The sequence below is a fragment of the Schistocerca nitens genome, chromosome 1, assembly GCF_023898315.1.
Source record: "Schistocerca nitens isolate TAMUIC-IGC-003100 chromosome 1, iqSchNite1.1, whole genome shotgun sequence".
NCBI lineage: Eukaryota > Metazoa > Arthropoda > Insecta > Orthoptera > Acrididae > Schistocerca > Schistocerca nitens.
The window spans coordinates 475,185,864-475,210,404 of NC_064614.1; the positions used below are offsets into that span (position 1 = coordinate 475,185,864).

Consider the following 24,541-nt stretch of genomic DNA (forward strand, 5'->3'; position numbering starts at 1 on the left):
ACGGCAAACAGTAAACACTGGCAAGGACACCGACGATGCGGAGCAACCAGCTAGCACGTCCGACCGCGGCGACAGCGAAAGCCGGAATATGTCCTGTGGATACACGTTACGTGTCTTTAATACAGTGGTTTCCATTGCCTTCTGCATCCTCATGCCGTTGATCACTGCTGATTCTTCCGCCTTTAAGGGCAGTTGCCCACCCCTAGGATAATAGAGTGACCTGAACCTCTGTTCGCTCCTCCGCCCTCTTTGACATGGACGTTGGCAGTACGAGGGTGACTTCTTATGCCGGAAGTCTTCGGCCGCCAATGCTCATTATTAATCAAAATTTAAGCAGTGGCGGGATTCGAACCTGGGCCCGAGGACGTTTTGGTTACTAATCAAAGACGCTACCCCTAGACCTCTTTTTTTTTTAATCTCATTTTGTTCGCTTTTGTTCGTTGCATCTGCTCGGGGCGGACATCGTAAGACATCCGTTTAAGTTCGTTGTTCATCGGTTAACTCAGTTATTTTATTACAGAGGGCAGCTAAACCTCTGACCGAACACGCTGAGCTACCGTGCCGGCAACAATGTAGGTACCCATTTATTCGCCTCCAGCTTCCCACAGGAAACCAGTACACTCACCAAGAGCATGACGCCATCGCTCCAGAATGTGTCAAAATGGACTCGGGAACGCTCTATGAACATGAGAGTGCTTATGATGGGATTCTCCAGTCACCTGCTCTCACTACCAAGGACACCTGAGCGAGGTCTACAGTTAAGGTCAGGCGCCTTGAGCCTGCACCGAGCGAGGTGGCGCAGTGGTTAGACACTGGACTCGCATTCGGGAGGATGACGGTTCAATCCCGCGTCCGGCCATCCTGATTTAGGTTTTCCGTGATTTCCCTAAATCACTCCAGGCAAATGCCGGGATGGTTCCTCTGAAAGGGCACGGCCGACTTCCTTCCCCATCCTTCCCTAATCCGATGAGACCGATGACCACGCTGTCTGGTCTCCTTCCCCAAACCAACCAACCAACAACCAACCTTGAGCCTGCCTCGTTGTGTTGCAGGTAGTAGCCGAACTTCGTGATTCAGGAGAGTTCGTCAATACTTTAAGAGTCTCGTAGAGTAAATTCCAAGATGCGATGTCGCCATTATCAGGCCGAAAATGGTGCAAGACGCTAGTAAGTGGTTATCTCTACTTCAATGTACAGGGTGTACACTTGAAAGAGGCCCCGCAAACACGTGTAGCAATTCCGCTGAAATACCACCGTGTAATTTGTGACGTTTGACATGGCAACACTGCACTCTGCAGCATCGTTTAACGCAACAGTGTTTCCCCGCGTCGCTGTGCTGTAGCTCAGTGTTCAGTGTTTTGTGACAGCGTATCGCTATTCTGTCGAAGAGCGTTTGTTCCTTGTGAAACAATATTGGATTACTGGTTCCATTAAGATTACGTCAGCGAATGTTTGTTGAACAGTTTTGTGACCAGCATATACCGTCTAAATTCTGCATACAAAAGGTAGTGAACAAGACGGAGAATATGGAACGGTGTTGGATCTTCACGGCGGGAGATGGCCGCCATTATCGGAAGAAAAAGTGACTGACGTGGAACAACGATTGTTGGCCTCTCCTGCAAAGTCTGTTCGACGTTTATCTCAGGAATGTGGAATGTCACAGAGCACGTGTCACAGACCTGCAAAGAAAGCTGGCTTGTATCCATACAGGTTTACAGTTGCTCAGGAACTGTATGTCAATGACAAAGACAAACTCATTACATTTTGAAGTTGGTTTCAGCAGTTGGTTGCTCAGAGGTCAGGAATACTGCAGTACACATGGTTCATTGATGAGGCCTGGTTCCACCTCTCTGGCTATGTAAACTCTCAGATACACTTTTTGGTGTAATGAAAATCCACATGCACTGGTCTAGCAACACCTGCATTCACAATAGATTGGCGTGTTCTGTGGAATATCACAGTGTCGCATTATCGGACCAACTTTTTTTCGAGTCTACTGTGACAAATGCAGTTTCTATCGAAATGTTTCGTGAGTTTGTGACCCATTTGGACGATGAAGAACTTACTCTCGGCTGGCACCAACAGGTTGGCGCCACATGCCACACGCCTCGAGTGATCATGGCTAAGATCTAAGCATTTTTCCCCGCCATAGTGGCTTCGAAAGGACTATGGTCCCCAAGGTCACCTGACTTTTTCATCTGGGGTGGCCGAAAAGGCAAGGTCTACAGGAACAAACCACACAGCTTGGGCCATTTACGAGAGAACATCATTCCTGAATTCCAGACAGTGACTCCAGAGGCTCTGGCAGCAACGTCGAGAATCTGCAAAGTCGTGTTCAACTGTGTTTACAAGACGAGGGCGGTAACTTCCAGCACCTTTTGTGATTCACCTTTATTTCCCCATGACGAAGGTATGACATGTTCGTTTCATTTCATTTCCTGATCTTTATGCATGCCTTTAAGTGTAATTTAAGCAAATGTTTGTTTTTGGGACCTCTTTCGTGTGGGACACCCTGTATTATAAGGTCGGTATCGTTTGCTAATGGTTGGAAAATGTTTCTGAATAACTGCAATGAATTATTTGCCATAGAAGAATTCATCCAGTTATGGGAAATGGTAGTGGTGACACAATATTGCCAACTTCTATGTTCTGTGATTTGTCAAAAATATTTGATAGTACTATTCACAGTATTCTCCTGTACAGGCGCAAATACATGTCATTATAAAAAAGTGAATCACCCAGAAGACATAGTCGGATGCCAATGTAATTTCGTATTCGTACACACCATCGACGTGTGCGTAAATCGTTAGTGTTGCAATTCCCTGTGACAGATAGAACGCTCACGAGGATGTTTTAGTGTTGTTGGTGTTGAGTGTTGTTACCGGGCCTGGTAGAGTATATACAGGACGTGAGCAGGTCAAATGTTGAGTGCTCACTGTGAAGAACACGGAGATGCCGTGTACTTGCGTGAGAGCATTATCAGAACCTGACAGAGTTTGAAGCGAATCTCATTGTGGGGTCCATTTGGCCGAATGGATGAACTACACAACATCCAGATTTGTGATGCATTCCCATGTAGCAGTGGACTGATTTTAGACTGCATGAAAATGTAAGGGCCGCTATAATCGTCGTGAGGAGTCTGGTCGACCACGTCTGACCACCAAAAAGTAGGACTGTCGTATTTTCCATCAATAACATCACATGCTCGTCACATCTGCACCTGCCGTCCAAGAACAAGTAATGGATCCCCTGCAACATTCTGTCAGTCTGCACCATTAGCAAGCGGAAGTACAACAAGAGAATTGCCTACCCACGTCTAGGCTGCCGTTAACACCAAAATACAAATGGCTGCGTTAGAAGTGGTGCTGTGACCTGGAAGCATGGGCTGCTGATGAAAGACATCGCATCGTGTTCTGCGACGAATAAGCAGTTCTATACTACCCTGGAAGAACAGTGGACGAGGTCCCATTCATATTGCATTCTGGAGACGCATAGCGGTGCTACTCCTTTACCCCTGGCATCATCCCATAGGGTATAACTTAACAGGGGACGGCCGGTTGTGAATCAGAGAACTTTGGTGGCACAACGGTACATTACGGCATAGTGAGTCCTGAGTCCTCATTTGTTACCTCTCTTGTAATAGTGTCTTGGTGCAATTTTGCAAGTCGACAATGTTTATACACACATGCACGTGCCTCTGCGATCTGTCTGAGTGATTTTGATGTAGTCTCATCTGCAGCAAGTCCGAAGATCTGCCCGACAGAACTTGCGTGGGACCTGCCCGGACTTCCACTCCGTCCCAGTGCCAGTATCCAGGATCACGGACTACTTACAACAGTTGAGGGCCACTTTGCCTCATAAGAGGATATGACGGCTTTAAGACACATTTCCTCAACGAATTATTGCATGCTTCCAAGCTGAAGGGGTGCAACTTCACACTGGTAAATGTGCTCACACTACTAAGTTATTGTAAATTTGATTCAATATTCTAATCATCACAACATCACATACCCTCTCAATCCGCAAAGTTTCATTTCGTTTCCTCCACCTCTACTGGGTACTTCACTTTTTTTTGTGAGGCAGCGATTACAGTGTCACGGACGCTGCTGGTAACTACACTGAAAAGCCATAGAAAGTGGTACACCTGCCTAATATCGTGTAGGGCCCCCGCGAGCACGCAGAAGTGCCGCAGCACGACATGGCATGGACTCGGCTAATGTCCGAAGTAATGCTGGAGGGAACTGACACCATGAATCCCGCAGGACTGTCCAATAAAACCGTAAGAGAACGTGGGGGTGGAGACCTCTTCTGAACAGCATGTTGCAAGGTATCCCAGACATGCTCAATAATGTTCATGCCTGGGGAGTTTGGTAGCCAGTGGAAATGTTTAAACTAAGAAGCGTGTTCCTGGAGCCACTCTGTAGCAATTCTCAACGTGTGGGGTGTTGCATTGTCCTGTGGAATTGCCCAAGTCCGTCGGAAGGCCGGCCGGTGTGGCCGAGCGGTTCTAGGCGCTACAGTCTGGAACCGCGCGACCGCTACGGTCGCAGGTTCGAATCCTGCCTCGGGTATGGATGTATGTGATGTCCTTAGGTTAGTTAGGTTTAAGTAGTTCTAAGTTCTAGGGGACTGATGACCTCAGAAGTTAAGTCCCATAGTGCTCAGAGCCATTTGAACCAATCCGTCGGAATGCACAATGGACATGAAAGGATGCAGGTGATCAGACAGGATGCTTACGTACGTGTCACCTCTCAGAATCGTATCTAGACGTATCAGTGGTCCCATACCACTTCAACTGCACACGTTCCACACCATTATAGAGCCTCCATCTGCTTGAACAGTCCCCTGCTGACATTCACCGTCCATACATTCATGAGGTTGTCTCCATACCGATGCATGTCCGTCCGCTCGATACGATTTGAAACGAGACACGTCCGACCAGGCAACGTGTTTACAGTCATCAACAGTCCAACGTCGGTGTTAACGCACTCAGGAGAAACAAAATGGTTCAAATGGCTCTGAGCACTATGGGACTTAACATCTGTGGTCATCAGTCCCCTAGAACGTAGAACTACTTAAACCTAACTAACCTAAGGACATTACACACATCCATGCCCGAGGCAGGATTCGAACCTGCGACCGTAGCGGTCACGCAGTTCCAGGCTGAAGCGCCTAGAACCGCACGGCCACACCGACCGGCCACAGGAGAAATGTAAAGCTTTGTGTCGTGCAGTCATGAAGGGTACACGATTGGGCCTTCGCCTCCGAAAGCCCATATCGCTGATGCTTCGTTGAATGGTTCGCACGCTGACACTTGTTGATGGCCCTGCACTGAAATCTGTAGCAATTTGCGCAAGGGTTGCGCTTCTGCCACGTTGAACGATTCTCTTTAGTCGTCGTTAGTTCCGTTCTTCCAGGATCTTTTTCCAGCCGTAGTGATGTCGGAGATTTGATGTTTTACCGGCTCCTTGATATTCACGGTACACTTGTGAAATGGTCGTACGGGAAAATCCCGACTTCATCGCTACCTCGGAGATGCTGTGTCCTATCGCTCGTGCGGCGACTATAACACTACTTCGAACTCACTTAGCCGGCCGGTGTGGCCGAGCGGTTCTAGGCGCTTCAGTCTGGAACCGCGCGACCGCTACGGTTGCAGATTCGAATCCTGCCTCTGGCATGGATGTGTGTGATGTCCGTAGGTTAGTTAGATTTAAGTAGTTCTAAGTTCCAGGGGACTGATGATCTCAGATGTTAAGTCCCATAGTGCTCAGAGCCATTTCAACCATTTTTTTTTCAAACTCACTTAAATCTTGATAACCTGCCACTGAAGCAGCAGTAACCGATCTAACAACTGCGCCAGACACTTGTGTTATGTAGGCGTTGCCGACCGCAGCGTCGTGTTCTGTCTGTTTACATATCTCAGTATTTGAATACGCATGCCTACCCCAGTTTCTTTGGGGCTTCGGTGTATGTTACACACTGTTGAACTAAAAGAATGCAGGTTGTCATATAAAGAAACTTATAAATTGAACACAGTGACATAGCATCTTCATAACTAGGACTAATCACTAAAGCTGTATCGGTACCACAGGCATCGTTAATGACTTCACTGTTGTTCTTGTTATATACAGAGTGTTTCCCAAACGAATGTAAAAGAATGAGAGGGGGTAAAGTGAGTCGTGACAAGTAAATTTCACACAGCAACCCACGTCCGTGCCCCATAGCGTACAGCGCTAGGCGTCTTTTAACAGCGCCGCGCCGCCGGGAAGTTAGGCATACAGCCAGCCTTTCGAGTCGAAATGGTAGCAGGCATTTTTGTCGGGACAACACCACGGAGTTTCTTCGGTATTTGCTGGGACGTGAACGCGTTGCGATTGGCACTGCAAATGCCCGCTAATACTATGTTGCACAGAGTGCGGCACATGTGCACACTGCCCAGTCTGGTTCGCTCTGATGCTGTGTGCCAACAAACGGTGACACTCTTGTGTTTGGTACTGTGCAGAGCGGACGGGAAATGGAGTTCTTTCCTTGGTATGAAAGGGCAGACATGCACTGTGCTTACGGATCGGCGGATGGAAATGATCTCACTGCTCAGCGGTTGTACGTTCAGCGGTTTCCGAATCGGCGAGTACCAGATCTCGCACTTTCACCGCCATCCAGAGTTCCCTGAGAGAGATAGGTGCACTTCATGTGAGTTGTAACGACACATGTGCATTTAAGGCCTACATAGAAACCGAATGTATTCATTTTGTGATACAGGTGCGAAGACCAACGCACAGTGCGTATACTAGAGTTTCAAGAGGAGGCGTTAGCATTGTTGCAAAAAACACGCCCTCGTCGAGTTCAGTGTTGCTCGAGAAACTGGTGTAAGCCATTCCAAGGTCTGACGTGCTTGGTACATTCCAAGGTCGGACGTGCTTGGTATGAATATGGTTTGAACCCTTACCGCTTTCAGAAAGTACAAGCCCTTAACCCGGAAGATTGTCTTCTGCCTGTAGTTTTGGCATTCAACCTGAGTTCCATCACTTTGCACTTTTTGCGGATGACCCATTGTTTACAAGGGAAGGTGTGTTCAAGAGCCACAATCAACATGTATGGGCACGGGAGAATTCACACGCCGTCTTTGTTCATGGTCACCAAGAGCGCTTCGCCGCCAACATTTAGACTGCTTTTAGGTGACAATCTGATTGGTCCATACACATTCTTCCGACGACTGAACACAAGCAGATATATAATCTTCTTAAGGGAAATACGACCAGAGTTACCAGAGCATATCCCACTCAACGTGTGAATGCGCACGTGGTACCAACATGATGGTACATCCGCACATTTCTCTCATGCGGTGCGAAATCATTTGGATGAGATCTTTGGTGCGAACCAGATAGGGTGCGGTGGACGGCAGCATGACCTGCACGTTCCCCCCACTCGACGCCCCACTATGTTCTCGTCTGGGAACAACTGAAATGCCGGCCGCTGGTGGCCGAGCGGTTCTGGCGCTACAGTCTGGAACCGCGCGACCGCTACGGTCGCAGGTTCGAATCCTGCCTCGGGCATGGATGTGTGTTGTCCTTAGGTTAAGTTAGGTTTAAGTAGTTCTAAGTTCTAGGGGACTTATGACCTCAGCAGTTGAGTCCCATAGTGCTCAGAGCCATTTGAACCATTTTTGAACAACTGAAATCTGTTGTGCAGAAGCACCTATCGAGACGGATGAAGAACTGGTAGCGCGGGTTTTGGCAGCCTCTAATGCAATAACTACTTTTCGAGGGGTGTTTGAAAGCGTGCGATCATCACTCGGGCATCGTTGCAAGAGAGCGCAATTTCGAGCAGTTATTGTAGCTATTTGCAAATAGAGGTCATGAAACGTCAACCCCACCTCTCTCTTACCTTGATATAAAAAAATTGAAAACGTGCCCTGCAGGGCTGCTAGCAGGTTAACTCGGATGGCGGTTTGTATGGCTATCTTCCTGGTGCTGCGCTACGCTGTCAAAGGGCGCCGAGCGTCGAACGCTAAGGGAGGCGGACAAGGCTTGCTATGTGAAAGTTGCTTGTTATGACCCATTATATCAGTTATATCAGCCCTCTCATTTGTACATTAATTTTGAAAACATCCCATATAAAACATTTGCCATCGTGTACCGAAGAAGTTGAGATAGTGCTGTTAGCTAACGATACATTTGAAAACTCAAAACTTTCTTGGTAGTTAATAAGCTGTTCCCTGCAAATGATCTGTCTCTTAACTTAGATAAAACACAATACATCCAACTGTATAGCGCACAAGGTCTGACCATATCATTATGCATGAGGGATATTGACAAATAAAACATTCTATATTCTTGGATGTTTATAATGAGAAGAACCTGAAATGGAAGTTAGCTGTTACAGATATTTTTAAACGCCTAAGATAGGAAACTTCTGCATTACAGGTGACACTAGGTACTGGAAGCGAAAGTATCAATAAGCTGACTTGTCTTTTTTTCCCATTGGCCAATGTTTTATAATATAATACCTCTGGAGACTCATCACGAAGGAAGAAAGTGTTTCTCAGAAGCGTGTAACAACGTTGATATGTGGTGTCCACTCTAGATCGTCTTTACACAGTTGGGCATACTCACAACATCCTCACGAAAACGTTTACTCCTTTGTGAAATTTATGGTCAACAGTCAACCAAAATTCGAAAACAGCATTAACGTACGTAAATAAATACTAGGAGGATAAATGGTGTCCCCTATCCATCATTCAACCCTAGCGTTCCACATAACGAAGTGAGCTATTCGGTCATAAAAATATTTGACTTTTCACACAGTGTTGTCATGGATAGTAAAATTAAAGGCAAATACAAAGTGAAGTCATATTTGCTTGACAACTCTTTCTAACCCCATATAAGACTTTATGAATGTAAGCGCGCGCACGTGTGTGTGTGTGTGTGTGTGTGTGTGTGTGTGTGTGTGTGTGTGTGTGTGTGTGTGTGTGTGCGTGTGTGTGTGTGTGCGTGTGTAAAGAAGAGAAAGATAGAGAGAGAGAGACAGGGAGGGAAAAGAGAGAGAAGGGGAGAGAGAGAGAGAGAGAGAGAGAGAGAGAGAGAGAGAGAGAGAGAGATGGCGTTAGGTATTGAGACACAACATTATGCACTGCCTACCGCGATGTTGTATGTTGACTGGTGGTCCCGAAGACACTTAATGCGGTAAGAGAAGTATAGGAGGGAAGCAGAGACGAAAGGGGAATCACTGTAGCAACGATAAGGAGCGCAAACGCAGAAATCCGCCGACTTAAGCGACTTTGATAAAAGCCAGGTTGTTGTGGCCCAGTACCTGGGGGCGAGCATCTCGGAAACGGCAAAGCTGGTCTTCTGTTCGCGTGTTACTGTCGTGAGCATCTGTGGACAGTGGTTGAAGAATACTGAAACCACGAGTAGCCGACAAGAAGTTGATCGGCCATACCACATCACACAACATAAGGATCGGAGGCTTTCCCGCTCTCTAATGCAGGATAAGCGGAGATCTGTATCAGATCTGATAACATTGCTGGAGCAGGCACAAGTGTTCTGGAGCACACCGTTCAGCGTACAGTGTTGAACATGGTGTTCCGCAGAGGAGGACCCCTACGTATTCCAATGTTGACCCAAAAATATCGTCAGTTATGATTACAGTCCGCACGGGATCATCCAGATTGAACCGCGGATCAATCAATCGTGTCACCTGGTCGGATAAATGCCATTTATTGTTAAACCAGGTCGATGGTCGTTTCCAGATATGCCGTCATCTAGGCGAACGGCTGCTCGAAAGCTGTAGCGGACAACGGACGCAGGCCGGTGGGAGCAGTATTATGTTATGGGGGACATATCTGGGCTTCCATGGGTCCTATGGTAGTAATCGAAGGTACCACGACAGCTGTGACCTACGTGAACACTATTATGGGCCACCTGTAACCCCTTATGCTTGATGTCTTTCCCAACAGCAAAGTGTCTCAAGGGGTGTCACAAGGCCAGAACTGTGCTGTAATGGTTTGAGGCGTATGATAATGAGCTCAAATTAATGTTTTAGCCATCAAATTCGGGTCATCTGAATCCGATGGAACCCAACCGTTACGCTATTTGGCGCCATCTCCGCTCCCACAAACAAAACGCCCGTAAATTACGGGATCCATGGCTTCCAGAATCACTGCTGAATTGCATTCCAGAGGTGGACCGACACGATTTTACGTAGGTGGTCAAAATGTTTTGGCTCATCAGTGTATCGTAATGTAACTCTTTCCACACCATAGCGAGACACTTTAAGCTACGGTCCATGGAACATACGATGGTCGTTCCGAAAGTAATGCCTCCTTTTTTTGTGGTGACTCCTGACGTCAGCTCCAGATTTAGTTGGTGTAGTGCTAATGCTTGAACGTTCCACTTTCATTTGCAGGTGGTTCCGTTGTTTTGCGGTAGTTGGCGCCAGACGAGGAGTGTTCCAAAATCGAGCCTGATACGAAGGCGATGTGTGACTGAATTCCTCACTGCTGAAGAAAGTGCGCCGATTGAAATCCATCGACGTGTGCTAAAAATGTTTGGAGACGACAGCAACGTGAGGCGATGGATATGGCATTTTCAAGATGGTGAATAGGATGTGCATGACAAGCCACGGCCCGGTCAACACGGCATGGCTGTCATCCCTAGCAGTGAAGGGCGTCTTGATCAACTCATCCGTGCTGATCGGCGGACAACGACTAGAGAATTGTGTGCAAAGCTGAATGTCGGCTGTGATGCCTTGAAAGGAATGTTGAAAAATGTTGGCTATAGTAAAGTCTGTGTGAGCTGGGTCCCGTGAATGCTTACAGAAGAACAAAACACTCATCGAATGAAGATTTGTTGGGAACTGCTGGACCAATATGAAGCTGAAGGTGACAATTTTCTGAATAGTATCGTCACCGGAGATGAAACGTGGCGTCACCACTACGAGCTGGGAAAACCAAAAGACAGTCCATGGACTGGCGACATGCGAATTCTCCGTCAAAGAAGAAATTCAAGACACAGACGTCTGAAGGCAAAGTGATGTGCACAGTCTTCTGGGCTCGCCAGGTTGTGGCTCTTTTGGATGTCCTGGAGCCTGGAGAAACTGTGAATTCAGCACGCTACAAGACGACACTGACGAAGCTGAAAGCCCGAATTTCCAGTGTAAGGCCAGATAAGGAGGCCAACTTTCAACTGCAACATGATAACGCCAGACCCCACACCAGTTTTTCGACCACGCAGCTCTTTGCAAAATTCAGCTGAATTGTCTCACCACATCCAACGTACAGAGCCGTACGTGGCACGTGTTCGTGCCATATCTCATTTGACATCCTGTTTTCACTGTACGACCACCTCGTTACGTTAATTTCAATTACTGGTGTCACTAATTTGCCGCCTTTCCCGCCTGTGAGCGGCAGCAGCGGCGCTTATCGATATAAGTCCTGGCGTATTATCTTTGCTTACTGCTATTACTTCGTGGTTGTCCTGTGTTCGGAGTTGGTTCGGATCTGCCAGTGAGTTGGAACACGCCTGCAGTGCAGTTCGGACCTGGCAGTGTTTGACTTAGAATGCGGCAGAACTTCAGTCGGGGCGCGGGTGCATTGAGGTCCGTACAGCCATGACTTGCCCGACGGTTGCCAATACATATCACTTGAGTGCGGACCGTCTTGATTGGTCGTCGGTCGGTCGTCTTGTCGGACGACATGTATGTTGGCCGGCGATCGCTTGTGGGTTGCCTGCGTGTGCCACTCGTGATTCGTCCTTGTTATTGCACAGTCGCTGCCGTTAGTATTGTCTAGTCCTTCGTGCAAGTGTTCGTGAAACTGTGTGTAGCTTGTGATGTCGACTGCTCAGTTATTTTAGTGCTGTCTCCGTGTTGATGTGTGGCAGTCGGTCGGTTGGTGTGGATCAGCCAGGAATCGTGCGGCGCAGTGGGCCGGGCCCGCTGGCAGGCTCTACGCAGTGTCGGAGTGTGTGAGAGCTGTTCCGACTGCTACGAGGTTTATGGCTCGTCAACGCAGGACATCAAAGTTGAGTGGTGATTTAATTACCGAAGCCAGACTGTTCACATTGTGCCGTTGGTTTTCATGGTTGGCTGTTGGAGGTATTCCCTTGAGAAACAGCGAGTGTTGGAGTTGGCAAAAGTTTGGCCACCATCCAGTGGAGTTTAACTGTATTTTGGTTATTTGAAGTCCAAGTGCACCAGCGGAATTTTCTGTCTTGTGGCCGTTAGCGTTCCGGTTATCTGCCATGGCCGCTGACGTAAAATTCAGGCAGTGTCCTTTCCTCACCGTGTTGTCGCTGCCCAACACGTGTGTGCAGTTTTGATAGCTTATGCATACTTGGTTGTGGTCGGCTACGCCTTTTACGTTTTGGCTTTGGAGTTCCTTGTGCACTGGTCGGACGGAAAGCAAGTCGTCTTGTCGGTGGGTCCGTTGACTGTCTCTTGGTTGGGTTGCCGGTGGATCGGATATAGTTGGGCCGACTACCTGTCTCTCCTAAGCGAACGTTAATATTTCAAGCGCAACCGACCCCCTGAAACTTCTGAGCGCCGCTGGCTGTACTGCATTTTCTTATTGGTATTTGATTGTGTACTTTAATGGCTTATAGCCGATTGTTTCAATTTATATGCTTTTAGTTGCGTTTTAAATAATGGGCCTTCAGCCGCTTTAAAATTTAAATTCCTTACTTGTTAAATCTTAAATTGTTTGGGCCTTCAGCCTGTGTAAAATATTGTTTAAAAATAAAGCTTTGGGCCTTCTGCCCATTAAAAATTATTTTAGTTGTTCTAAGTAAACGGCCTTCAGCCGTTTTTAAATTAAAGTTCTTGTCTTTCAAGTAACAGACTGTGTGGGGCCTTCAGGATAATTGAAGATAAGGCCTTCTGCCTTGGTTTTTTTTTAATTAATTTTACCTGCAGTCTTAACTAATGGGCTTTCCGTCGTCTTTAAATTAAATTTGTTTGCTTTTCAAGTGTTAGATTTGTTGGGCCTTCAACCAAGTTATAGAACTTACTCACGTGAGGCCTCCTGCCTTCTAAACATTCTGCTTTGAGTCTGAATTTTAAGCTAATGGCTTTCAGCCGTTTTTAAATTTAAGTGGTTGTGCCCTTCAGGCATAAGATGGTTGTGGCTTATTCAGCCGATAACTAAGTTCAAAATTATTTGCTGTATTGTTTGGACAACTAAATAAAGTTATATGTGTTTGAGTGTACTGACAGCCCCCTTTGGCCCCTTTCCACAAGTCCAACTACCTGTTCTGTCCTGCGGACTTAAGCAGGGCGTTTCACGTACATTCCCGATTTAGCACCTTCAGACTTCCATCTGTCTGCACCTCTGAAAGATGGCCTACGTGGCGAACATTTTCAAGACTCGGATGCTGTTGTCATATCTGTAAGAAAATGGTAGCCTCAACTGATTCCGTTTTTTACAAGGGTGGCATGCAGTATCTGGTTCCTCGTTGACAAAAGAGCAGGCTTAGGGGCTTCACATATAAATTCAGTTGTTATTTCCACATTTGGGGAGCTCAAGGACGGGATCATCGACGCCTCCAATATGACTGTGCGAGTGAAGGCCTGTTGACTATGCTAGGTGAGACTTACCTGTCGTCGTCGGCTGGGCAGCAGACGCCGGGCGTGAAGAGGCTCTTGAAGCAGATGGAGTCGCGCAGCTGCGACAGGTGCAGCAGCAGCTGCGGGCACTCGCTCAGGTCGTCGCAGACGCCGCGGCCGCCGGTCGGCGTGCGGCACGCGCGAGCGTCCGGGCTCGCCGCATCTTCCCCCACGCGGTCGTCTCCTGCGAACACGCATCCTCTCAAGTCGCTGTCTCCGCAAGGTTTCTCTTCTCTTCCTCACAACTCTCAGTAGTCTACAAACTGCACAAAGACTTGCATGTATGTGTCTGTGCGCGTCTGACTGTTCCGCCGTTGTTCTGAATCGCTTGGAGCAATTGCAGACGGACTTGCTACACAGGAGACAATTATCATGAAGGCAAGACACCTCAAGCACCTCCATCTTCGGAGTTGAGGGCGAAAAAATAGTGAAATGTAAGCGTAGCTCTCAAACGCATGCAGCAATTTCAACGAAACTTAGTACATGGACGACTTACTATCGGAAAAGTACTGTGACAGTAGGACAGTCCTAACATTCCTAGGAATGACGCTGGCTATAGGGGAGAGAAAGAGGTGACAAGCAAGCATAGCTTCAGAACGCATGCAGACATTTCAACCAAACTTAGTAGACAGGGTGGTCCATTGATCGTGGCCGGGCCAAATATCTCACGAAATAAGCGTCAAACGAAAAAAAAACTACAAAGAACGAAACCGCTCTAGCTTGAAGGTGGAAACCAGATGGCGCTATGGTTGGCCCACTAGATGGCGCTACCATATCAAACGGCTATCAACTGTGTTTTTTTTAAATAGGAACCCCCATTTTTATTACATATTCGTGTAGTACGTAAAGAAATATGAATGTTTTAGTTGGACCACTTTTTTCGCTTTGTGATAGATGGCGCTGTAATAGTCACAAACATATGCCTCACAATTTTAGACGAACAGTTGGTAACAGGTAGGTTTTTTAAATTAAAATACAGAACGTAGGTACGTTTGAACATTTTATTTCGGTTGTTCCAATGTGATACATGTGCCTTTGTGAACTTATAATTTCTGAGAACGCATGCTGTTACAGCGTGATTACCTGTAAATACCACATTAATGCAATAAATGCTCAAAATGATGTCCGTCAATCTCAATGCATTTGGCAATACGTGTAACGACATTCCTCTCAACAGCGTGTAGTTCACCTTCCGTAATGTTTGCACATGCATTGACAATGCGCTGACGCATGTTGTCAGGCGTTGTCGGTGGATCACGACACCAAATATCCTTCAACTTTCCCCATAGAAAGAAATCCGGGGACGTCAGATCCGGTGAGCGTGCGGGCCATGGTATGGTGCTTCGACGACCAATCCACCTGTCACGAAATATGCTATTCAATACCGCTTCAACCGCACGCGAGCTATGTGCCGGACATCCATCATTTGGAAGTACATCGCCATTCTGTCTTGCAGTGGAACATCTTGTAGTAACATCGGTAGAACATTACGTAGGAAATCAGCGTACATTGCACCATTTAGATTGCCATCGATAAAATGGGGGCCAATTATCATTCCTCCCATAATGCCGCACCATACATTAACCCAACAAGGTCGCTAATGTTCCACTTGTCGCAGCCATCGTGGATTTTCCGTTGCCCAATAGTGCATATTATGCCGGTTTACGTTACCGCTGTTGCTGAATGACGCTTCGTCACTAAATAGAACACGTGCAAAAAATCTGTCATCGTCCCGTAATTTCTCTTGTGCCCAGTGGCAGAACTGTACACGGCGTTCAAAGTCGTCGCCATGCAATTCCTGGTGCATAGAAATATGGTACGGGTGCAATCGATGTTGATGTAGCATTCTCAACACCAACGTTTTTGAGATTACCGATTCTCGCGCAATTTGTGTGCTAATGATGTGCGGATTAGCCGCGACAGCAGCTCAAAGACCTACTTTGGCATCATCATTTGTTGCAGGTCGTGGTTGACGTTTCACATGTGGCTGAACACTTCCTGTTTGCTTAAATAACGTAACTATCCGGCGAACGGTCGGGACACTTGGATGTGTCGTCCAGGATACCGAGCAGCATACATAGCACACGCCCGTTGGGCATTTTGGTCACAATAGCCATACATCAACACGATACCGACCTTTTCCGCAGTTGATAAACGGTCCATTTTAACACGGGTAATGTATCACGAAGAAAATACCGTCCGCACTGGCGGAATGTTAAGTGATACCACGTACTTATACGTTTGTGACTATTACAGCGCCATCTATCACAAAGCGAAAAAAGTGGTCCAACTAAAACATTCATATTTCTTTACATACTACACGAATATGTAATAAAAAATGGAGGTTCCTCTTTAAAAAAAACGCAGTTGATATCCGTTTGACCTATGGCAGCGCCATCTCGCGGGTCAACCATAGTGCCATCTGGTTTTCCCCTTCAATCTAGACGAGTTTCGTTCTTTGTAGTTTTTTCGTTTGATGCTTATTTCGTGAGATATTTGGCCCGGTCACTGTCAATGGACCACCCTGTACATATATGTATGGAGATGGTATCTGTTCGGACATGTCCGAAAGAACAGACACCATCTCCATATAGTTAAGGCTAACTGACCTTCTGTGCGGATGCACACGCATTGCCCGAACTCTTACGGGACTCGGTAAGATTGTCTGCCGCGAGTAATGAGTGTCGTGGGCAGGATCACTACGAATGTAGTGTGTGGACATTAAGTTGGGAATGTGGGTCTCACGGGGAGCGTGCAAGGGATAAATCCCTGCAGTCCCACTAACCTCTGTACCCTCGGTGGCTCAGATCGATAGAGCGTCTGCCATGTAAGCAGGAGATCCCGGGTCCGACACCCGGTCAGGGCACACATTTTCAGCTGTCCCCGTTGATGTATATCAACGCCTGTCGACAGCTTAAGGTATTGATTCAATTATCTTTTCATAGTATTTATGTGGCTTACTGTCTAGGAAAAACTACTGTGAGGTAACAAGAGTCCTAGAATCCCTTTTCGGGGTGCTGTTTGGGACCCTGTAAGCACAATTCTGGAACATCTGGTGGGATTTCAAGAAAACATGGTACGTAATTGACTTTCTAACTAAAAAAAAATTCTATTTGAGTGAGACGGCCGTAGCGTCATCACGGACAGATTTCATACATTTTTCCATCCGACACAAGAGTGGGTTAAAGAAGAAACCGCGAACCACCGGGTAGTCGGTTAGTCTCATATAAGAAAAGTATTACGAATCTCTCCGGACGGAGATTTATTTGTATGAGGGAGAGTACAATGAGGTGCCAAAAGTCATGGGATAGCAATTTTCACATATGAAGATGGCGGTAGTATCGCGTACATATCGCATAAAAGGGCAGTGCATTGCCGGAGCTGTCATTTGCACTCAGGTGATTCATGCAAAAAGGTTTCCGATGTTATTATGGCAGCACGCTGGGAATTAACAGACTGTGAACGCGGAATGCCAATTGGTGCTAGACGTATTGGACGTCCCGTTTTGGTAATCGTTAGGGAATTCAGTATTCCGCGATCCAAGAGTGTACCGAGGATACGAAATTACAGGCATTAACTCTCACGACGGACAACGCAACGGCCGACGGTCTTCACGCAACGACCGAGACCAGTGGCGCTTACGTAGAGTTGTCAGCGCTAACAGACAAGCAACACTGCGTGAAATAACCGCAGAAATCAAAATGGGACAAACGATGGACGTATCCGTTAGGACAGCACGGCGAAAACTGGCGTTAATGGTCTATGGCAGCAGACGACCGAGGCGAGTGCCTTCACTAACAACAGCACGACGTCGGCTTCAGCGCCTGTCTTGGGCTCGTGACCATGTTGGTTGGACCCTAGACGACTGGAAAACTGTGGTCTTGTCAGATGAGTCTCAATTCCCCAGTTTAAGAGCTAATGGTAGGGTTCGAATGAGGCGCAGACCCCCCGAGGCCATGGACTCACGCTGCCAACAAGGCACTGTACGAGCTGGTGCGGGGTTCCTTCCTCCGGTACGTCTGAACCTATTATTGACTGTAAACTGTTGTGTTCGGCCACTTGGCTACCGTTTTCAGCCATTCAACGATGGAATTTTTGTGGATGAGAATGTACCGTCTCACTTTCTTTTCGCAACTGGTTTCAAGAACATTCTGGGTAGTTCGAGCGATTGATTTGACCACCTAGATCATCTGACATGAACCCCATCGAACATTTATGGAACATAATCTAGAGGTAGATGGGTAGATCACATAACTAATGATGAAGTATTGAATAGAGTTGGGGAGGAGTTTGTGGTACAACTTGACTAGAAGAAGGGATCGGTTGGTCGGGCATATTCCGAGGCATCAAGGGATCACAAATTTAGCATTTGAGGGCAGCGTGGAGGGTAAAAATCGTAGAGGGAGACCAAGAGATGAATACACTAAGCACATTCAGAAGGATGTAGGGTGCAGTAAGTACTGGGAGATGAAGAAGCTTGCACAGGGTAGGGTAGCATGGAGAGCTGCATCAAACCAGTCTCAGGACTGAAGACCACAACAACAACAACAACAATCTAGAGGTCACTTCATGTAAAAAATCCTACACCGGCAATTATGGACGGATATAGAGGCAGCGTTGCTCACTAATTCTCCAGGAGGCTTCCAACGACTTGTTGGTCCATGCTATGCCGAGTTACTGCACTACGCCGGCAAGAGGGAGTCCGACAGGACATTAGGAGGTATCCTATGACTTTTCTCACTTCAGTGTATTTCACTGAAAGCGGTAGTCAAAAGTTATAATTATCTCAATGAAAAGAATAAAGTTATGTAACTAATTTTTTGTTTGTTTGCAGGTACGTGTCTGCCGTTCTAAAGTGAAATATCGTTCGATCATTTGTTTTCTGCACTTGAAAGGAAACAACGCTGCAACAGTCCATGCTGGGTTGGTGAAAGTGTAAGGCAACAGTGCACCACTATATGACACGGCGGTCAGGTGGCGCACACGCTTCCAGTGTGATCATACAAGTCTGTATGACGAAGAACCAAGTGGCAGACCATCTCACCGTAAAAAAACCGAGAATCGCAAATGAAGTGGAGGAGCTGGAGCTCGAAGATCGGCGTGTCACTCTCAAAACGGTAATGGAAATATTGAAAATCACTCATGCTGCAATTTAAAACATTTTACACGGCATTTTGAAAATGACACGCACTGCTCACACTAAGTCAGAACGCCCACCGAATAGACGCAGCAGCTATGTGAGAGGAGCCCAGAGGACTGGAGACGCCTAATCGTGCTGAGATGATCAGGTGACTCCCGGGTCGAACGATCAAATCAAGCTATGGAGACATGTGTCTCTACCAGCACCGAAAAACGAAAGAACCCAACCATCATTGGGAAAGATGACTTTTTTTGGGACTGCCATGCTGTCGTGGTACAGTTACAAGGGTTTTAAATGTTACAGGAGCATACTATCTAAATCTCCTGGCGATGCTAAGGGACTCTGTCAAGGTAAAGTGTCATGGGAAGCTGGCCAAAGAATGACGAAAGTTATGAAATTATTCCCAAATTGTGAATACGATTGCACACTAGGTATATGATGAACTAGTAACATACGGAAACTTGTGCTGGAGCGGGTCTCGAACCTGAATTTCCCCATTTTCCCAACCGGTCACCTTAACCTGCATAAGGAGACGTATAGTTTTTGCTCAACACATTTCTTGTTTTGGCATGAATTACAGCAGGGCAGTATCTGTATCTTACAGTGTCACGCATGCATGTCCGAAGGGCAATTGCATCGAAATGTACAGACACTGTAAAATTAAGACACTGGCCCTACTAAATGACGAAAGTAATAAGGAGAAACATGTCAGTGCTAATGATATAAATAATATCAAAAGGGGGACCCACTCAGTAATCGATGTGAAAGAATCTACAGTCAAGAAAATTCATGAGGAAAATGCTATGCACTGGCCTAAAAGTAATAGTTACAACCTGGGAAAGCATCAACAAGGTATCCACACCCATTAGTTACAAGATGAGTGTCAATGAAAGAAGAAGGTAAATTAACAAAGACGAAAATGCGAAATACGGACATATAGGAAACATTCGAGAAATGACCTGTATTTGGAAAATTATATCAAACAACTGGCTTGGCAAGGAGGCCAAAAATGTAGGCTACCAAGTCGTCTATGAAATGAAGACAACATAAATAAAGTATCATATACAGAGCAGAACCAGAATACTGTAAGAAGTGAGGAGTGTCGCTACACATAACGGTACTATTCGCTAATTAGTATTTTGAGAAATGACATAAATGAGTAAGAGACCTAATGACTATTATAACGAATAATCACAACCACATTCAGTAGCTATCATACTCATTAGCCTTTTTACGTTAGTTCTGTGATGTTATACTTCATTTTATTCCATTCAAAAAAATTTTGGATCTTTCTCGTCTGTAACTTACATATTTTTGGACTAAGAACGTATAGGATTAATGTTTGCATTGCAATAGCTGGCTCGTGTGGCCGAGCGGTTCTAGGCGCTACAGTCTGGAACCGCGCGATCGCTACGGTCGCAGGTTCGAATCCTGCCTTGAACATGGATGTGTGTGATGTCCTTAGGTTAGTTAGGTTTACGTAGTTCTAAGTTCTAGGGGACTGATGACCAAAGAAGTTGAGTCCCATAGCGCTCAGAGCGATTTGAACTATTTGAACCATTGCAATAACACTACTGTTTTTATTTCAGATTACTGACTTGCATCTTACACTTGTAACGACAACTGTATCTATAATAATTTTTTCCTCTATGAATTTAGATAAGTTAATGTTGGCAGGGTTTTGAACTTCTTTTTCGGCTCGTATAGTGATGTTAAAGAAACTGCGAGTAACTTTTGTAATGAATATTATTATTTATGTTAGATTTCAGAGAATGTGATAATCAAAAGAAAGTGTACTTAATGTTAAAAATATTGTAAAATGTGGAAATTGTAATTTAAACACTTGGTCCATACGTAGGTAATGCATTAGAATATGTGTAATAGAAAACCTGTGGTGAATACCCTACCTGTAGGGGAGCGGGAAAAGGTGGAGGCAGGCGAGTGCGGGAAAACGCACACTGGGCGCGGTTTGGCGCAACGGGCACAGTCAGTCAGTCGGAGGCGAGCAACAGTAAGAGTCGGAGTGGTAAATTGATCCGAGGAACAAGTACTGTACCGAGGAGGCTACCTAGGAAAAGTGGATTACATTGAGCCTCGGGTACACCGATTCCGACGACTACTTGGCATGGCTATATTCTGAGGCACAAAATTGGAAAGATTACGACGCTAAGAAGATGGAAAGTGCCAATACAGCGTGAGCCTTAGCCGTGCTTGTATGTGAGCCGTGCTGCCCGCTATCTCGCTGCCCGCCAACCGCCGCATCGACTTGCACAGGTCAAACCTTTATTTCATCTTTAGAAGTGTAAATGTGTGGACCAGTGTCGAAACTGTTTCTAATTGTGTAATAATAACGTGAATTTTACCAGAATTGCTTTAGCCATGACTTATCCTGATCACTGACCTAGACAGGATCCTTACCTCGTATTGTGCAACCCGAGTATCCTGAACTGAAAGTTTATAATTAGTGCAAATGAGAATTATCAGCAATCAAACTTTTGCTATAAAGAAATGCAATAGTTCTGTGAACTATTGCAAATGTTGGTAGAAGTATAAATAAACTGGAAGATAGTCTTTTGAATTGAGTTAGCGATGCTATTTAATTAACTTGAGACAGAACTAATGACAGTTAAATTATTCAGAAGTAAAACAAAAGATTGGTTATCCATTGATTGAGAAATTTGAGTGTTAATTTGACTTTTAGTAATTAACAGTTTCAGTATAACGACTATAACAGTTTCAGGGCCCCCCCCTCTTTTCTTGTTCATTCATTTCAAATCTTGAAATGTGCTGATCAGATTTGACCAGTAAAGTTAAGTTCTACATTAATCCTAAGTGCAATAGTGTTGTTTTTCCATTTTAATAGTGACTTTGTATGTGGGCTTCAGAACTGGGTATCCTAGGGCAATCTATGCCCGATTTCAGTCTGATCAATATACAAAAATGCAATTTGTAGTAATCATTGATGTGTGGTGTTGTGTGAATTTGTCTCGTCCAAATTAGTACCAAGATAGAAAGCTTTAGTTCAGTGGATTTTTCCGGGTCCAAACTTTGCCATATAACGCATCATTACTACGCGTGACTATGTTTGTACATGTAACAACTTGTACAAGGAAAAGCTCACTCATTGCCTAAGTAGGCTGGCGACCGAATTATTAATTATAGGTAGCATCTACTGTGTATACTTCTTGTCCATGCGAACGAGCAATTGTGCTTCACATATGTTTGACGCATCACTGTAGTTATTTACTGATTACAAGTCCGATCTTGCTTCTATTAGGTACACGCGGTCAATATATGTACTAAAATCCTTGTTTATAAGGTGAAGCCCGTGAACTTATTACAGTACAGGCTTTATACAGCTAACGTACGTCCGTAAAGGGCGGTAGCGTTACACGTGGCTTCCCGGTGACAGGACATCCAGTTGTAGGCGATTACAAATTAACGTAAAGATCGAACAGTGGATGTCCAGTGGCACGAATAGCAATAAAGTTCAGTAAAATAAACTGCAGTGGGAGTCAAGTATAATAGTGTGGTGTAGTTGACATTCAATATGGACAGAAATGTAGGCAGGGTAGATGCGCCAAGCGAAATTGAGAATGCGGCTGGCAGTAGTAGGAGTTTACGCGGCCAGATAACAGATGGCGTTAGCGGAAGACAATTAGCATACATACAGTACCATGAACACGTCAACGAGCAGATTGAAATGTCGAGATTGTCTCGGACACAGCAAGAGACAAAACAGGAAGTAGAGGGTGACTTGGTAGATGATAGTGGGTACGTGAACGAATCCACTGACATGTTTGATTCACCACAGATAAAGAAAGAACCGAAAGAAACTTCGGAAGTAGAACCGGAACACACGGATTCCGTAGAACAAAACAGTATAAAAATTTTAAGTATGAACGACTTATTTGAACAATTAACCAAACAAATTGCAGGACAGTGTGAGCAGCTCAAAATACAGAATGAGCAGCTTAAAACACACGTTGACGAACAACTCAAAACACAAAATGAGCAACTTCAAAAACAAGTCGGCAATCAGGTTAATCAGCTTAAAACACACGTTGACGAGCAGCTCAAAACACACGTGGATCGAATTGAAGGACAGGGAATTAAAATTAGTAAACAAATAGAACAGATAGAACAAAAAGTGAGTAATTTAAATTCTGTGGTAAATACTCTGAAACTTGAAGTTGATACCATTAACAAGAATATGGATACTATGCAGGGGGAAATTGTTAACATTAACAGTAGGTTCGATGTTGAAATTCTCAACATCCAAGAGAAAGTAGAACCTCTGGTTGAAACTAAGGTAGACGAAAAAGTTTTCGGTCTCAAAACTGAGATCGTAAACGAATGTCAACACGGAATATCACGATTGGAAAAGGTAGTTTCAGACACTGAAAAGGATTTAGGCGAGAGAGTTACCGAATGCGAACAAAATTCTTCGAAAATTCAAGGCAAAATTTTTGACCTTGAGAGCAAAATTAAAGATAGGCCTAGTGTTGTCTGTAATGGCACACTGATTACGAAGCTGTTAGAAGGCGAGGAACGCTTCGATCCAGCCAAGAAACACAACGGATGGCATCCGTTAGATTTCATCAAAAATTGCGAGAGAATATTTCCTGAACACTTGTCTAATCAGGAAAAGATAAACGTTGTAATTAGCGCCTTAGCAGGTGACGCTAAGCGCTGGGGAATTAATTTGGACACCGAACGAATGACGTTCGAAGAATTTAGGCAGAAATTTACGGAAGAATATTGGTCTGAACAAAAGCAGGACCATTTATGGCGGGAGTTCATCATGGCCAAACAGCATGATAATAGGGGCAGGAATTCTTTGAAAGATTTCTGCGAGTATTGGTACCGAAAATTGACGCATTTAAGAGGCCGAAGATCAGATTCGGAAATTATCTGGGAGCTATATAAAAAGCTTCCGGAGGATTCAAAGAGGTATGTGGGAAGCAATCATCGTAGCTTCCAAGCATTTCCAGAAAGGGTCGAAGACGAAGACCATTGGCGCGAAAGTCGTGCCAATTATCAAAATTTTGGCCATCGTAATAATCGTAATAATGACGAACGAAATGACGGCGAAGGATTTCGCGTCAATATGTTACAAAGAGGTAGAGGCAGAGGTAGAGGAAGAGGAAATTATTCAGGTCGCGGTAGAGGGTATACCGCGCAAAGTAACAACGACGCGGGAAACTAATTTCCGCGAACGTTGCGGGCCAAACGGAAGCGGACAATACATACCGGCCCCGATTTGAGAAAAGATACCGGACCGACCGTAATGTAATGAGACAGGCTAGGGACAGGCTCGGAACGCCGCGACGTGTTGTGGCGAAACAAGCGTCAGCTGCGAGCCAGAATGAGTCATTTCTGCCGCACAGAACGCTACATGTTAACAGGCGAGTGGAGCATCAGAGGGCAACGGCCCAGCCTAGCAGAACATCTGTTAGGAAAGAAGCCGCTGGAAATACGGCAGCAGTAGATACGAACATAGCCGTCAGGGCTAATGAAAATCTTACGAGTGATAATTCCGTGGCAAAGGAAACGATAAAGGAAACTGTGAATACACAGAGAGGTGCGGTTAGCAGTATTTGCAATGAGAGAAAAGGCGAGGATGAATTAGCAGAAGTAACTGATTGGCGTGTGCAGATCGACGATCTGTACAAGGGCCTGAAGCAATGTGAGTGGGAGGATGTTAAGAAGGAATATGAGGCAAAGAAAGTAGTTAATAGGAAAGGAAATGATAGGGACGTCGATAAGGTGACGTGGCCCGAATTGAAAGAGGAGAGAATAA

The 24,541-nt window shown here is 45.6% G+C and overlaps 1 protein-coding gene across 1 annotated transcript in view; it reads right to left on the reverse strand.

The window, feature by feature from the left end:
* Positions 1-24,541, reverse strand: part of LOC126254566 (proclotting enzyme) — a 176,727-nt gene that overhangs the window by 111,713 nt on the left and 40,473 nt on the right. The window contains exon 3 of the mRNA XM_049955326.1: positions 13,590-13,779. Coding sequence (XP_049811283.1) covers positions 13,590-13,779 — 190 coding nt within the window. The remainder of the gene's footprint in view (positions 1-13,589; positions 13,780-24,541) is intronic.